The following is a 14024-nucleotide window of genomic DNA, read 5'->3' as shown; positions in this document are numbered from 1 at the left end:
GCATATCACCTTTGTCTTTTGCGTGATCTAAATTTTCAGAAATTGTATCAACTTCTACTTTTTCTTCACGTGACTTTTCTTCTTTCACTTGTGCTTTCTCCAAGGTTTCGGAAACATCTGCTTTGTCTTTTGCTTGCAGATCGTGAGAATCCTTTGTTCTATCTTTCTCTATTTTTACCTTAATTGAACCTTTTCGTTTATCCAAGTTGCATTTTTCATCTTCGCTCTTTGCTATTAACAAATTAATTAAACGGTTTCAGTTATTCAGAATATTTTTTACACTCTGCTACATTTTAATGTATGTTAGTTTACCTCAAGTCATTCACACATCATTACTGAAATTCCAAAGTAGCATTAAGTATACAATGGTAACATCATAGATTAAGCTTAGTGGAATATTGAATATTAATAATAATAGTAAAATATAAAAGCCCAAGAGAGACAAAAATGTTTAATTTACTTTATTTTTTCAGGAGTTCATGTTCAGCTTTTCTTTAAAAAAACCCAAAACAGAACAAAACCCAAACCAACAAAACAAAAAAAACCAAACCCCAAACCACCAAAAAAACTCACACATTTTTCAGGAAACTAAATACCCCTTTCAGAAAACCCAGTCTATTAAGAGCATATTAATTCAGACTGAAAATTCACAAATAATTTTTAATAATTTTGATTTCTACAGTTAAGCCAGAATGGACATTAGTATTCAAATAACTGAGCTTAAAACTGTAGTGGCTATTAATTGCAATACAGAAAGCAAACCAGATAGAACGATCACATAGAGAACACTAAAAGCAGCAGCATCTGTTTTGTGTATGAGCCAGTTGAAAGCAACAGGGAAAGTATTACATCAGTATGTGAGGACAGAAATAATTCTGATGTGCAATACAGGGTGGGCTGCCATTTTTGAAATTTTAACAGGAAACTTAAACTTAAATTTATTATAAAATAACCCTCATACAGTTCAGCATTCATTCTGGAAGTCAACCGTGCAAAATTTTTCTCTTTTATATTAAAACCTTGGAACAATTAAGCAAGATGTGTTTTGAACTTTCAAGAGAAATAAATTTCTTGCCCCTCATAAAACTATTGTTATCAGATAAAATTGGTTAACAGCATTCTGTCAACGTGTGTGTGTGGGGGGGAGGTGTATATATACATCAATATTTTAGATGTTACTTTTTGCTTGTGATTATCTACATGATTTTTAGCTACCTTTAATTGAAATAAGGCTCTACAAAGCTGTACGAATATTACAAGCAACTTCACAACTGAAACAATTTAACGTAGCTAAAAAATGTCTGTGATAACTGAACTGGTGACATCGACAAAGATCAACAGAAATTTGAAAAAAGCTTCTGTAGAACACTATCTGTAACAAAGTCTACATAAGAAACATCACATGCAAATAATTAACTGAATAACTGAATAAGCAGTAAAAAGCAATATGTTAGTAATTAAAAAAAAAATATGTAAGCAATGCAGACACTTACTTGGTAGCAACTTTCTGTAATTTGCATTAGTATTTCCAGGGAGTTTGGGCATAAACCTGTGGACATGTGTTTTACTAATCCAGCTCCAGCCACCATATCCCGTTACTCTATATTCCTCTCCTTTTTGCTTCCAAACCTGTTAAATATTTTTAAAATAGTAGCTTTAATGGTGCTATTTGCTGCATTATTAATATATGTATTCACCTAAAAGCCTAAGATGATATAAAAAAAACCCCAACAACCGACAAACACTAATTTAGACTTTTTCAAGCAAGTTTTGTGAAATAATGTACTAAAATTAAAGATATATCTGCTGATAATTGATTCTATCATAGTAACATCTAAAAACTGTATTTATTTCATGTAACTGTGAGAATCTCTTTAACTAAAAGCTGAAAGATTATACAAGTTTTTGAATCAACCTGTATGTTACAACAAATGCATTTAGAGCAAAGAACCACTCCAACAAAAGTATTTAATGTCTACTGGAGGAGAATATAAAGAGGTTTTATCGTAGTTCCCATCACATTACATAACCTTCCAAAGTAAAGGTAGCTAGGCTAGCTTTTTTGGGGGGGGAGCAGGGATGGGAGGGGAGCACTGAACAGGGACAGACATACAGACAAGGTTCCAATAACCACTTGGAACCCTTTCATTAGGAAAGGCTGCATTTTGCAGACAAACATCTGTCAATTTAGGCAGTGTCACTAAGAGCATAATACATGTCAAATTTAGTTCAGACCAAGATTATGTGCTTGAATACGTGGGCATGTTTCCTACTCCAATGGCAGGGAGTAACCCAACGACATTAAAATTTTAAGTTTGAAATGAAAACAGAAAAAGAGTACGAAATCAACCATCTCTGGTTGTTTTGTTTTTTTTGTTCTTCACACAAAAGAAAACCTTACCTGATGTTTGACAGGAAACGTGTATTTCACCCATGTAGCTTGCTGCATTGTTTCTTCTTCTTCTTGTTTTCTCTCTTTTTTTTTCACTTTCTCCTTTTCTTCTCTTTCTATTGCTGTCATTCTGCGTAATCTAAACCATACAGATTTAAGTACATTTAAGTACAGGATCTTGTAAGCAAATATAAGAAGTTAAACAGCAGCATATACTACTCCTTTGAATAATTTTAAGTATCTGAAATTAAGAGGAAAGCCCAGTATTACTTGCAATAGGAACATTGCTTTTTTGGCTATTCCAGTAAGGCAAACACAGCTGCCTGCAACAGTGTCTAACATCGGACACATTTCATTTCTGCTTCTATGACACACTGAGACACAAGAGATGGACTTCCACTGAACTGAGTGTGTTGAAATTTGCTCTTCTTGTCTCCCAAATTTTATCATTTTGAGGCTGTGGCTCACAGAAAGAAAATAAATTGTTCCGCAGAAGCAATGGCACTATAAAAATCTCAGCATGTATTTTCAGTGTTTCTGGTCAAGAAAAAACACTCCAAGTGCTCAACGGGTGACTAAATTGAAACATAATTCTTACAGCCCTAGAGGAACTAGTACTGGTAAAGCAAACTAAAGTTCTCATACTCAAAAAGATTTTTACGTTTATTTACCTAGTGTGCCCCAATGATTCCCGCCAGATCGGCAGCATGACAACCGGTTTAATTGCACATTCCAATATAGCCAGCGCTAGTGCAAATTCTCTAGGTTTGCTGCACATCTGAACAGCCTTAATCCAGTTAGACCTAAATTGGAAAAAAGATAAAAACCTGAAACATATACATGCACTAATACAGCATAGCTTTAATGGGAGGATAAAACCTCCTATATTTTAATACTTTATTCAAATGTGCAATCGCTTTTAGCCATCCATCACAAACATAAACATGTTATCTTATATTTTAATATACTGAAGCACACGGTGCTTGGAAATCAGTGATGTTGAAAAAAAACAAAGACCATTGCTTATTAATAATGTTAGCAAAAATACAAGTAAAACAAGAGAATATAGATTTTCATTTATTAATTTACCTGTGGGAAGCCCAGTTAGGGTGAAGGAATGATGCCGGGATATTATTTTCTAGCTGAATAATAGTTAGCCTCAAAGTGGATATGGTAAGAACTTTGGACCCGTGTACAGACCCATTCCATTTGAACTCTCCAGCAGGAGTCAGACAGAATTTATGCGAGAGATGTCGTCTCTTGTCATGGTCCTCCCTGTGCTGGTGCTTGTTCAATGCGAATGAATTAGTGGCATACTGATTATGATAAACACGATACTTCCCCTCTTGCCCTAATTTGAAATAATTGTTGATATTTCCTTTCATCACAACTTCCTTCTTTGTGTTCATTCGGGAAACTTCACCTTGAGAGTTGACCACCAGAACCTTGTGAAAGAAAGAATTATTTTAAAGATTCATTTAAGTTTCAAATATTTCTATTTACTTAGTTATGATTTAGGCTTCAACAATCTATATATAAAATAATAAAAATACCTTGCATCAGTTTGTAGAAGCCAATGACCGTTTATTCAATATACTACACGTAGGTACTTCATCACTGATTCTATACAGAGTTAGGATATTCCCAAAGATCAACTTTAACATTAAAAAAACCCTCATCCAGGCTCCTCAGGAAGTCAAACAGGAACCCTGTTTGCTGCTCTGAATTATGCCTATTGAGGGAGACAGCTTTGGGAAAATAGCTTCACTATACTTAAGCAAGCTTCCCGTGAAAACCCTCCTTGGTAAATCACAGAATTCATACATGTAGCTAAGCAAACAAACATCTTTGACTTTGAAAACATGGTGTGGATAACATCACTGGTCTAATTACCTGTAACTGAGTTCCAAATTTGAGAGGTTTGTGAGCAAATACGCTAAATGCTAACTTACAAGAGAAAACAGTTAAGAAAAATAAAAGTAATACACCAAACCATATGCAGACAACTAACTGCAACAAACTCTTAACATTCAAACACTTCTGTGGTGGAGAAACTGGGGTACTTAAAAAAAAAAAAAAAAAACCACACACAAACCCAAAAAACCCGAAAATAACCCAACAAAACCCCAAACTGAGCTACTTGAAAAAAAAAAAATTAACAATAAATTAGCAAATGGTGAAAATGTAATATCACAGGAAGCTTTTTTCTTCCTTCTCCTTTGCCCTTGCTCTGAGTTGCTATCTACAGAATGGTATGACTGCGCACCTCCTTTCCTTTAATGTGCTGGTCATAAAAATTAGAAAATTGTTTACTATACAGCCAGTAATAAGTTATATGCATTTTCTCCCACTTCTGTTTTCAAATCTCTCAGAACTTGTGTGCCAAAACTACAGATTTACAGGTTTTTATTTTGATTATTGTTTGAATAGCTAGATAATAGCAACATTTCCAGTTCATAACAAATCTGTAATAGCAGAGTATTGTCATTTACAGACAGTCATTGCAAAATCGTAGCACTGCTTGATGAAGACAAAAGTGAAATCTCTCTCTTGAATTTCTGCCAGTTGGTGTAAATTTTTTTGTATGGCTGTAGGTTGGTTGTTGGTTTTTTGTTGGGTTGTTTGTTTGGTTTTTTTAAGTACCCCCATAGTCTGCCAAAATAAATTTTTAATTTTTAAAAATATTATCAGTCATCTGAAACAGTTTCGTACTTCTTTGAGTTTTCCAAGATGTGCACAAACCTCTCTGCCTTCTTTATATAATTTATTTGCTTCATGTGCTGCAGCAGCAACCTGCTGGCTTTTCATCTGGCTCAACTTGCTATCTGGATTTCGTAATCTTGTGAGCATTCGCGTTGAACCTGGCGTGCCTTTTCCTGCGCCTGGAGAATCACTTCTTTCACCATTAGATTTCTCTCCTGCCCAGGAAAAAAAAAGGCTTTTAAAACAAACTTAAAAATTGGAAGTTTTCTATTGATGTATGTGAGTTATAAAATAAAAAGAAAAGATGCATAAAATGACAGTTACAGACACTATTATTTATTACCTATGTCCTCTGAAGTCTGGGATCCCCTCTCTGCATTTTCAGCATCGTCAGGCGTCTTAATGGAGTCATTCTGCCCAGAGCCCAACTCACTACCGTTGCTGTTTTCAACATCTGACTGCAGAGGTGCAGCAGATGCACCACTACTGTTGCTGGGGATCATCTGACCAGTTTCTTCTACAAAAGAACAACTTCATTTTTAGTTTTCTTTTAAACTGGATCAATGCAATTTTTTCTAGTTTTAAATATTTCATTAAAAAAATAAAAGTCAGCTGAACATCTTTTGCTAGACTGGATAGAAATACCCATAAAATATTAATTCCCTCCAGAGCATTGTATCCATGAAAGTATTTTTTGTTCTATTTCAAGCAGTTTCAACTTTTGTGTTTCAACTTTTACAGCTCTGAAGAACTGAAATTCATACTTGGATGAAATACGAACATATTTTAAACACAAGACAACTTTTTTCTATAGATGGACACACAGAGAACCCTCCACTGAGACTTTGTTTTGCTTTTAGAAAACAGATTTCATGAAATTTCATTTTCCTGCAGCTTCTATGATTTTATCTCTTTTGATTTTCTTGTGCTTTAGCTGTTCCTCAAAGCATACACCTTTCGGTTCCCCTCCAGTTTTCCACTGATTCTTTGATTGTCCTTTTTTCAGCACATTAATTCTGAGGAATCCCGCAGATTTCAGTTCAATTGGCACCACTCTATCTAAACTCCTCCGCTGCAAAGTTAGAATATCAGCCTCTCTCTTACAATCTGACAAGACTAGATGTTGCTTCAAGCTCAGTAACGCAAATGGGTTCTTGGTCCTCAGTTGTCCTTGTTACCATCTGTCTTGACAGCAGTGGACATTATTGCCACCTCACTTCTTGCTAAGGCATACTGCTTGAGTTTCATCTTTCAACTAAAGCATCAGTGAATTGCAGCTACCTGGAAATAAATCACTCCAGCTTCCCAGTAAGAACAAGCCGGCTTTCCTCAAAACAGCGTCGTCTTGGTTTTGTGCAAGAGACAGCTTATTTAAAAAATACAAGGTTTTTTTCTGTTTCTAGAATTCCTCCAAAACACCGGGGATTCTGTTGCTATTAAGAAAGGTGACAGTACAAAACCTCCTTTTTGTGAAATATTCGCTCCTAGCAGAAAGTCGATTAGGTAAATATTCTGGGATTCTGAGAAGATCCCTAACCTGAATGCATCTTGATTTCTGGCTTTGCCAAGGGGGCGACCACCACTGTTTGATCCATTTCCCTTTTTACTAAGAGAAAAATTGAACCATTTGTGGTGCCTGCTGTTGGGAGGAGAGTGGAAGCACCCAAACTGAACTCTTAATAAAAGACTCATATCCAAATAACATTTAAAGAGGATGGTGAGAGACATTATCGTCTAGCTTTGCATTTTACTCTTCTTTTGCCCCTCTTTGGGGATAGCTGCCTCACCAATACTGGTACAGGATCTCTGCCTCCCTCTGAAATGAGTCTCGAACTGAAATTTGACAATAGGAACACAAGTATCACTACGAATACAGTAAATTAGACTTAGAACCCTTAGAACCCTCTCCACACACACTTTCCTACAGAAAATGCCCACTAATTTAAAAATAAGCTAGAAGCTTTGGAAGGAGAAAAGTACCTGTGAAAGTATAATAAAAAAATTGATAAATATGTAACTGAATCTTTAAAATAAAATACGAACCCATAAATGCGTCTGGAACAAAGTTATAGGATACGCATCTTCTCCATTAAACCCCTACACAGTTATTTTAACTTTAAAATGAAATAAAAAAAATCACAAAAACAGGCAAAAATATTTGGTCAAGTATCTAAAATGTATGCTTTTTGTCCCATGCACTAGGACACTTTCTGTATTAAAAAAAGTGTATTATGAGGCTTCCAGATTAGAGTTTAATCTTAATTTTCATTTTCTCCTCCTGTTAACAAAGTTTATTACAAGGTTTGGAAGCATTCACATTTCCAAGTTCAAGAACTGTGATCTGTATCTGAATGGAGAACTGTTTCTGTAGGAGAAAAAATGTTAATTACCATTTTTCAAAAAATAACAGACTGAGTATGGCTACAGCACAGATTAGAGTATTTTTAGATTTTTAAGAACTGAAAATACAACTCTGATCATTTTAACAGCAACCTGGTGTTTAGAACATTTGTTTACGTAGTAAAGCTTGTAATAGAATATTATTCTAAATGTAGTAGAACATCACTCTAAAATAGTACATTGATAATTTATGTTACACCTAATTAAGACCCATTTATTCCTAAATCTAAAGTTTGGATGGGTTTTTTAATTAAATAATGTATGCTGCTACTTCTGACACTGACACGGCAGAACAAAACACATTAAAATACAACAAGAGCCTCTGTGCTTATAATTCCAAAATCTGTTTAAAATTCCTAGCATGACAATTTTAATCTTGACATTTCAGTGCAATGGTTTACTCACGTGAATGAAAATACTTTGTTTGTTAGTAATTTATACAGTAAATGAGAGGTTAAAATAATAAACAAGCCAGCAGCAAATTAGAATTTGAAATAAACTTTGATAGGATGCTAACAATCATTATGGATCACTATGGAAACATAAAATATACAGAAAATAGAACATAAAAAGCTTAGCCATAGTCATCTTTGGAAGGCATGGAAACAAATGCTAATGTCACAGAGGACCACAAATTTCAAGCACTAGTTGCAAGAAAATTAACTTTGAAATGTTAATGACAACGTAGCAGTAAAGGATGGCACTGCAAGCAAACAGCATGGGTGATATACGCTGTGAATGGTTTTAGTGGACAAACCAGATAGAAAAAAACTTAACAGATTCCCCAAATTACAGAGGCATTGGTAACAGTGCCTTCTGTACCTGAGAGTTCCTGAGGGAGCTCTGATGCCACCTTCTTCTCTGCCATGTTGTTGCTATCAAGGGTTTCTGACTGACACCCCATTGCGTTCTTCCCTTCAGAGCAACTAGTCTCTCCTGCAGAAGGATTTGTGTTGCTGTCATCAGTGCTTGATGTCACAGAGTTACTTTTATCCCCAACGACTGTTGCCTCTACAGTAAAATGCACAACAAAACTTTAGGGATATTCTTTAGTATGTCTGAGGATGTCATTTGGCATCATCCATAGAAAGCAACTTCAGCAGCTTTGTTTGTCAGTTTGATAATGGTGAGCTTTCTCCTTTCCTCTTTTTTTTCCCCTGAGATAGTATTGTCTCAGAATCAAAGAACAAACTAATTCTGATGAGGAAAACAATGTTAAAAATGATGTAATATTGCTTGCTACAAACATGTTGATCACAACCTGTAAGTGCCACCTGTACCTCAAGCCAAGATATCTACAAGCTAGTCATATTTAACTTGAAAAGTAGCAAAATTGTTAAAGTTAATTAACAAGTAAAACAATTATAATATACAACCACAAAGGAACTGAAAAGTATCACTTACTACTTAAAAAATAACTTAGAAGATCATAAAAAATATACCATTAACACTTAAAGAAATGTGAGGATCGTAAGTAAAGATTCACTTTACTTAAATAAAGTTGTTAAAGTACAGTCAGTTTCTTTACCTTCTGTTTTCACTTTTTCCACATCATCTTCAGTGGGTGTTTCCTCAATTTTATCTTGGTCTCCAGATTCTTCCTTGCCTTTTTCAGCATCTGTCTGGTCATTATCAACATCACTTTTGGCCTTTTCTGCTTCATCATCTGCTGTGTTTTTATCTTCCACTATTTCTCCTTTTCTTGCTCTGATAACGTCCAAAATTTCATCTACAATAAAAAATACGTTGTCATCAATAAACAATGAACTACAACCTACAGTGCCACTGAGCAGAAATAACATGACATAAATAATACTTCTTTTCAATGAGACAAAAGGTAACATTAACATCCAACTTCTTACCACTTTTCCCCACTTAGAAGAAACAATTCCAAAGATTTAATTATTGATTTCTCAGAGTTACGCATTTATATAGTGATAACTTAAATCTACATTTAAGCCGGAGTATCTAATCTTCACATCTTCCCTAGAACCAAAATTCAAAGCTTCACAGATTTACATTGCTTTTATTGCTCCAAGGTAGATAAATTAAGTTGGTGGGGAGCTGCAGAGGGGATACACATTCTTTCACACCTTCCATAACATTGGACCAAATACTGGAGCTCTAAAATTTTTGCCGCTCCAACTCTCATTGCAGTACACGAAACAGTCCTAGAAGTCAGCATTACACAGTCATGCTGGTACACCTGCATGAAACTCCTCCACCAACTTCTACAAACTTTTTATAATAAAATAAATACATACTAGTATTTGATTCAAAGTGCAACGTCTGTTCCCATTAAACAAAAAATTCTTACCATTTGCTGCAGAAAGGAAAGACTTGTTGTTGCCCCTTGCTTTATTAGTAAGGTCTTCTGTCACATCCATGTGCCGATGAATTTCTTCACGCATTTCTTCCAGAGTTTTACATAGGTCAGCTTCCCAGTAATCTTTGTCTAGGCATTCAATTAACTCTGCCAGCTGTATCTTTGTGCTATAGTACCAGATTTTCTTATCTTTCTCACTTTCTGAATCTTCCTCTCTGTAAGAGTATATATAAAAAAAAAATTTAAAATATCTGGATAAATGACAAAAATTAATATCAGACTACTTTTTGCAGAGAACTATTAAATGCCAATACCTGAATGTGAATAAACAGATCACATGAGGACACTCATATATACCCAGTTTAGTACCCAAATACTCCTTTCTCAGTTCCCTCCCTTTTTTCATCCCCTCAGAAGTTCTCATGACAACTTCCTCAGCAAGCTTTTGAAGAGCCTCCTTAGAACTGGTTTGTCCAATCTGGCAACAAGGTTTAGTCTCATTATATTCGCTATTACTGTAACTAGTAATCCACTACTAAGTCTCAAACAATTTGCAATGAAAGGGTACGGCTCCAGAACCCATAAAGGGTAGTGTTTCTGACTGCATATCCAGGAAAGTTAGGATATTCAAAGCGTAGAATGTCACATTCAAAAAATATTTTATATTAACATCTCTATGGCATTCACCTGTGACAGTATCAGTAAGGGACAAAAGAATCACAATATGATCCTTGGAGAAGATCAAGGATTTCCACATTTTTCATCTGGGGTACTCCATGACACTACGAGCCTAGACGAAACTGCCGGAGGACCACAGTGCGAAAAGCATGTCAACAGGGCCACCAGACCCAAGCAAACTCCATAAATATCTTGGGTAAAGGCTCGCCCAGAGGGCTAGAGAGCGTAAGGAGGACACTCCACGCGGTTCTACAGAAGGCTGCTTGACTTCAGCTTGGCTTGTTAGGTCCTGTTGAGCAGCAGCAGCCAGATCCAGGCTGGCTGTGGGCAGGACCACTCATTTCCACAACACACCCCAGCACTCCCAATAGCATCATCACCGTACGGGGTGACACAATGATTTATCAGCCTGGCCTTTACAGGTGGAAGAGGAACTAAACTATTGCTACACTTGCACTACCTGTAAAAGCATTACAGACCTGTGGCTCACTAATAATCCTAAACCAAACCGTCGACAGGAATGGAAAGCTGACTGCAGTTTAAAAGATCTACCCTTGTATGGTTTGTTGTGTGTTCTTCTCTACTGGCTGCCTCCACATGGCTTATACACTAAAGATGGTAAAAATTGGCCCCAGATATTCAGAAAGCCAACTGACCATTAAGGCAACTTGATCGTCCTCTATTTATTATTTTCCACATTGTATTTATGAAAGAACTGTAATATTCACAACTCAATCAGAACACTACTAAAATAAGGTGGTTATGAAGTTAACAATGGCAACGTTACTCAAAATTCAACTGCTAATTTGTTACAACCATTACTACCAAACAGACTTTTGGTTTTGCTGATAAAACCTGGTGTATTGCAAAGAAAAACCATCATCTCTCTCAAAGGCCTTTGCTCATAAAAAGCAACTAATTCTACAATAACTTTCCATTAGTCTTAACAGGTTAGTATTGTTAAGTTTGACAAGTTTTCTCAGAAAACAGCTCATTTCAGGAAGGCTGCCCACATACTACACATCAAAAAGTAACAGATGAACATTGACAATCATTTGACTCAATGGAATATTCTAGGCTTGTAGACTTCCATGTTAAAGAAAAATTATTATTCAAACCATGTTTCCTCTAAACCAAGACAGTTATTTACTAACAATAACAGGAATGGCAGCACCTTTATTATTCTTTGTGAACAAAAGCCACAGAAAAGGAAGATAAAGGCAAAGGCCTAAAGCCTAAGATGGAAGGGGAAATGAGAATGCAAGAATACAGCTTTATACAGCAAGGGGAAAGAAAAGAATGAAGCAAAAAGTAAAAAGGACAGGGAAAGCACGCCTTCTGAATTTTCCCTGCAAACGTCCAGTGGAAGTGGCGAGAGCAAGGCACCGGCAGAGCAGCAACTCTAAGGCTGCTCTGCTCCTTACAAACATGACTGCAGAATACAACGCTAAGTTTATATTTCAGTTATTTCTTAACTCACCAAAAAGGGAACTTTAACCTTTCATCTTGAAGCCCTAGCTCATTACACAGTTATTTGCTAGACAGATATGTCATTTATACCTCATCTTACATGACCTGGATATGCAACAACACGAATGCTTTATGCAGTCTGATCATTCCATGAAGTAATGCTGTGCTAGTGCCCATTTGCCAGACAAGCAGACAGGCACAGAGGCTTGTACACCTTGCTTAAATTTTGGTGGTGACCATCCTAGTGTTTTCTTCTTTTTCACGTTCTCCCCCCATTTAGCAAAGCTGAAACTGCCACAGCTATGCAAACGCGTCTGGGATGTGTATGTATGTCACCCCTACATAACTCAAGAAAAAGCCTTCTGTACCAGTAAAGGTATGCCAATAAAACCCAGAGGCACGCTGTGCAGAATCAAGACACTACACCACAAAGAGAGTATTCTGCAGAAGGCACCTAGAGCTAATCTTTCCATGTGATTTGAGTCCTACCCATTAAAGAACTGCTCAGATAATATTCTAGAAACGGACAATTACGTTACCCAAGAGTATTTTATCTCCCTTCTACTAAATTTATACAGGGTTTTGAGCACAGAATTTCTCTTGAATTAAAGGCTATGACAACCTTAGTAAGAGAAGTTCAGGAATTAGAGTTTTCTCTTGACAAAAGCAGAGACAGAAAAAGAAACAGCACAAGCTCGCCGTTACGTATGCTTACACGAAACTCATCTTTGGTCAGACTTCTTTTGAAGATACAGCTGTACGCCAGTGGAAGCCTTGCAGTGCTCATTACCAACTCACTAACAGTCGAAGAACTACAGCAGAAATCATTCTATGCAATCCTTTTTGGAGAAGTTTGTCAAGATTTAAATTAACAATTAAAAGATTCAAACTAACTTTTCTTGAACACCTTCTTGCAGTGGCTAAGGGGGCACTACTTTTATCCTTTGAAGAAAACTAAGGGGCCATCATAAAAGGAAGATGGAAAGATGCAAGTCTACACAAGGACCAATTCCCACTGTTTTTCTCCGAGAAGCCAGGCAGCTTTGCCAGCTTGGTGCTGGGCAGGTCTGCTTAGTCTCCAGGGGACTCCCTTGAGTCACATTCATTACATGAGGCCAAGTGAGGGAGAAAAGAATCACACGAATATTTCCTATCTCTTTCAGCCTCCTTCGCTGCCAGGAACTATTCACTGGCAGGCTTTAGAGGCGAGTTTTAAGACCGATAAAAACGACAACACAGCAGATGCTAGAAAATTTTAAGTAAAGTAATAGTGAAGCAGATACAGCCCTTCCTGAATGCTATGCTGATAGTCAGTAACTGAAGAATTCAGTAAACTGTTTAAAGTAACCTATTCAAATGAAGATCCAAAACCTTTTTAATCAATTGGAGAGAATAGAGGAGGATTCAATAAGAACATAAACAGCATGACAAATCTTGCAGAAAAAAAGCTGAAACTGTTTTTGACCATCGAGGAAGATACATTCAACGCAGGAATAACAATTTGTGTCTTATTTCTTCTATTAACATTTAATTATCTTCTTTCATAGATATTCGACAAATGCAACGCATCTCAATACTTCTAGACACATAACTTGTTAAAACACTGCAGTGGTTTACTAGGAGAATGCAAGTCAAAGTCATAAATTTCCTGACTTGTTAACTTGCAGAAATAACCTTCACAAGCAAAACAAATACAACCGACCCAGAGACATCACACTAAATCTGCTAACAGCTTGAAACAAACACTCAGGAATTAATTTTCTCTTGCCTCCTTTTTTTTTTTTTTTTAATCTTGTTGATATTTGCTTATGGGGATGCATGACAGGAGAGCTCCTCAGTGGCCACTTTTCCAACTCTGTAAAACAGAAAAATTGGAAAAGACAAACAAAACCACAGTGATGGGCTTAAGCAAGGCTTATGACCCTCAGGAAGTGATGAGTGTGGAAATAAAAGTATTGGTGAACAAGTCGTCTACAAAACCCTTTAAAAGATGGGAAAACCAGTGGTATGATGGATTTATAACATTTATAAGAGGAGAGGGGAGGAGTAGTAAAA

The 14024-nt window shown here is 36.3% G+C and overlaps 1 protein-coding gene across 1 annotated transcript in view; it reads right to left on the bottom strand.

Annotated features, from left to right (window-relative positions):
* Nucleotides 1-14024, bottom strand: part of BPTF (bromodomain PHD finger transcription factor) — a 56176-nt gene that overhangs the window by 26299 nt on the left and 15853 nt on the right. Inside the window, 10 exon segments of the mRNA XM_009894780.1 lie at nt 10-231; nt 1494-1629; nt 2402-2531; nt 3064-3195; nt 3482-3837; nt 5135-5310; nt 5439-5612; nt 8318-8506; nt 9024-9224; nt 9813-10036. Coding sequence (XP_009893082.1) covers nt 10-231; nt 1494-1629; nt 2402-2531; nt 3064-3195; nt 3482-3837; nt 5135-5310; nt 5439-5612; nt 8318-8506; nt 9024-9224; nt 9813-10036 — 1940 coding nt within the window.

This window comes from Charadrius vociferus, unplaced genomic scaffold, assembly GCF_000708025.1.
Source record: "Charadrius vociferus isolate BGI_N301 unplaced genomic scaffold, ASM70802v2 scaffold321, whole genome shotgun sequence".
In the NCBI taxonomy this organism is placed as follows: domain Eukaryota; kingdom Metazoa; phylum Chordata; class Aves; order Charadriiformes; family Charadriidae; genus Charadrius; species Charadrius vociferus.
Note: the sequence above shows the minus strand (reverse complement) of the source record. Positions and strands in the feature narration are given on the sequence as shown.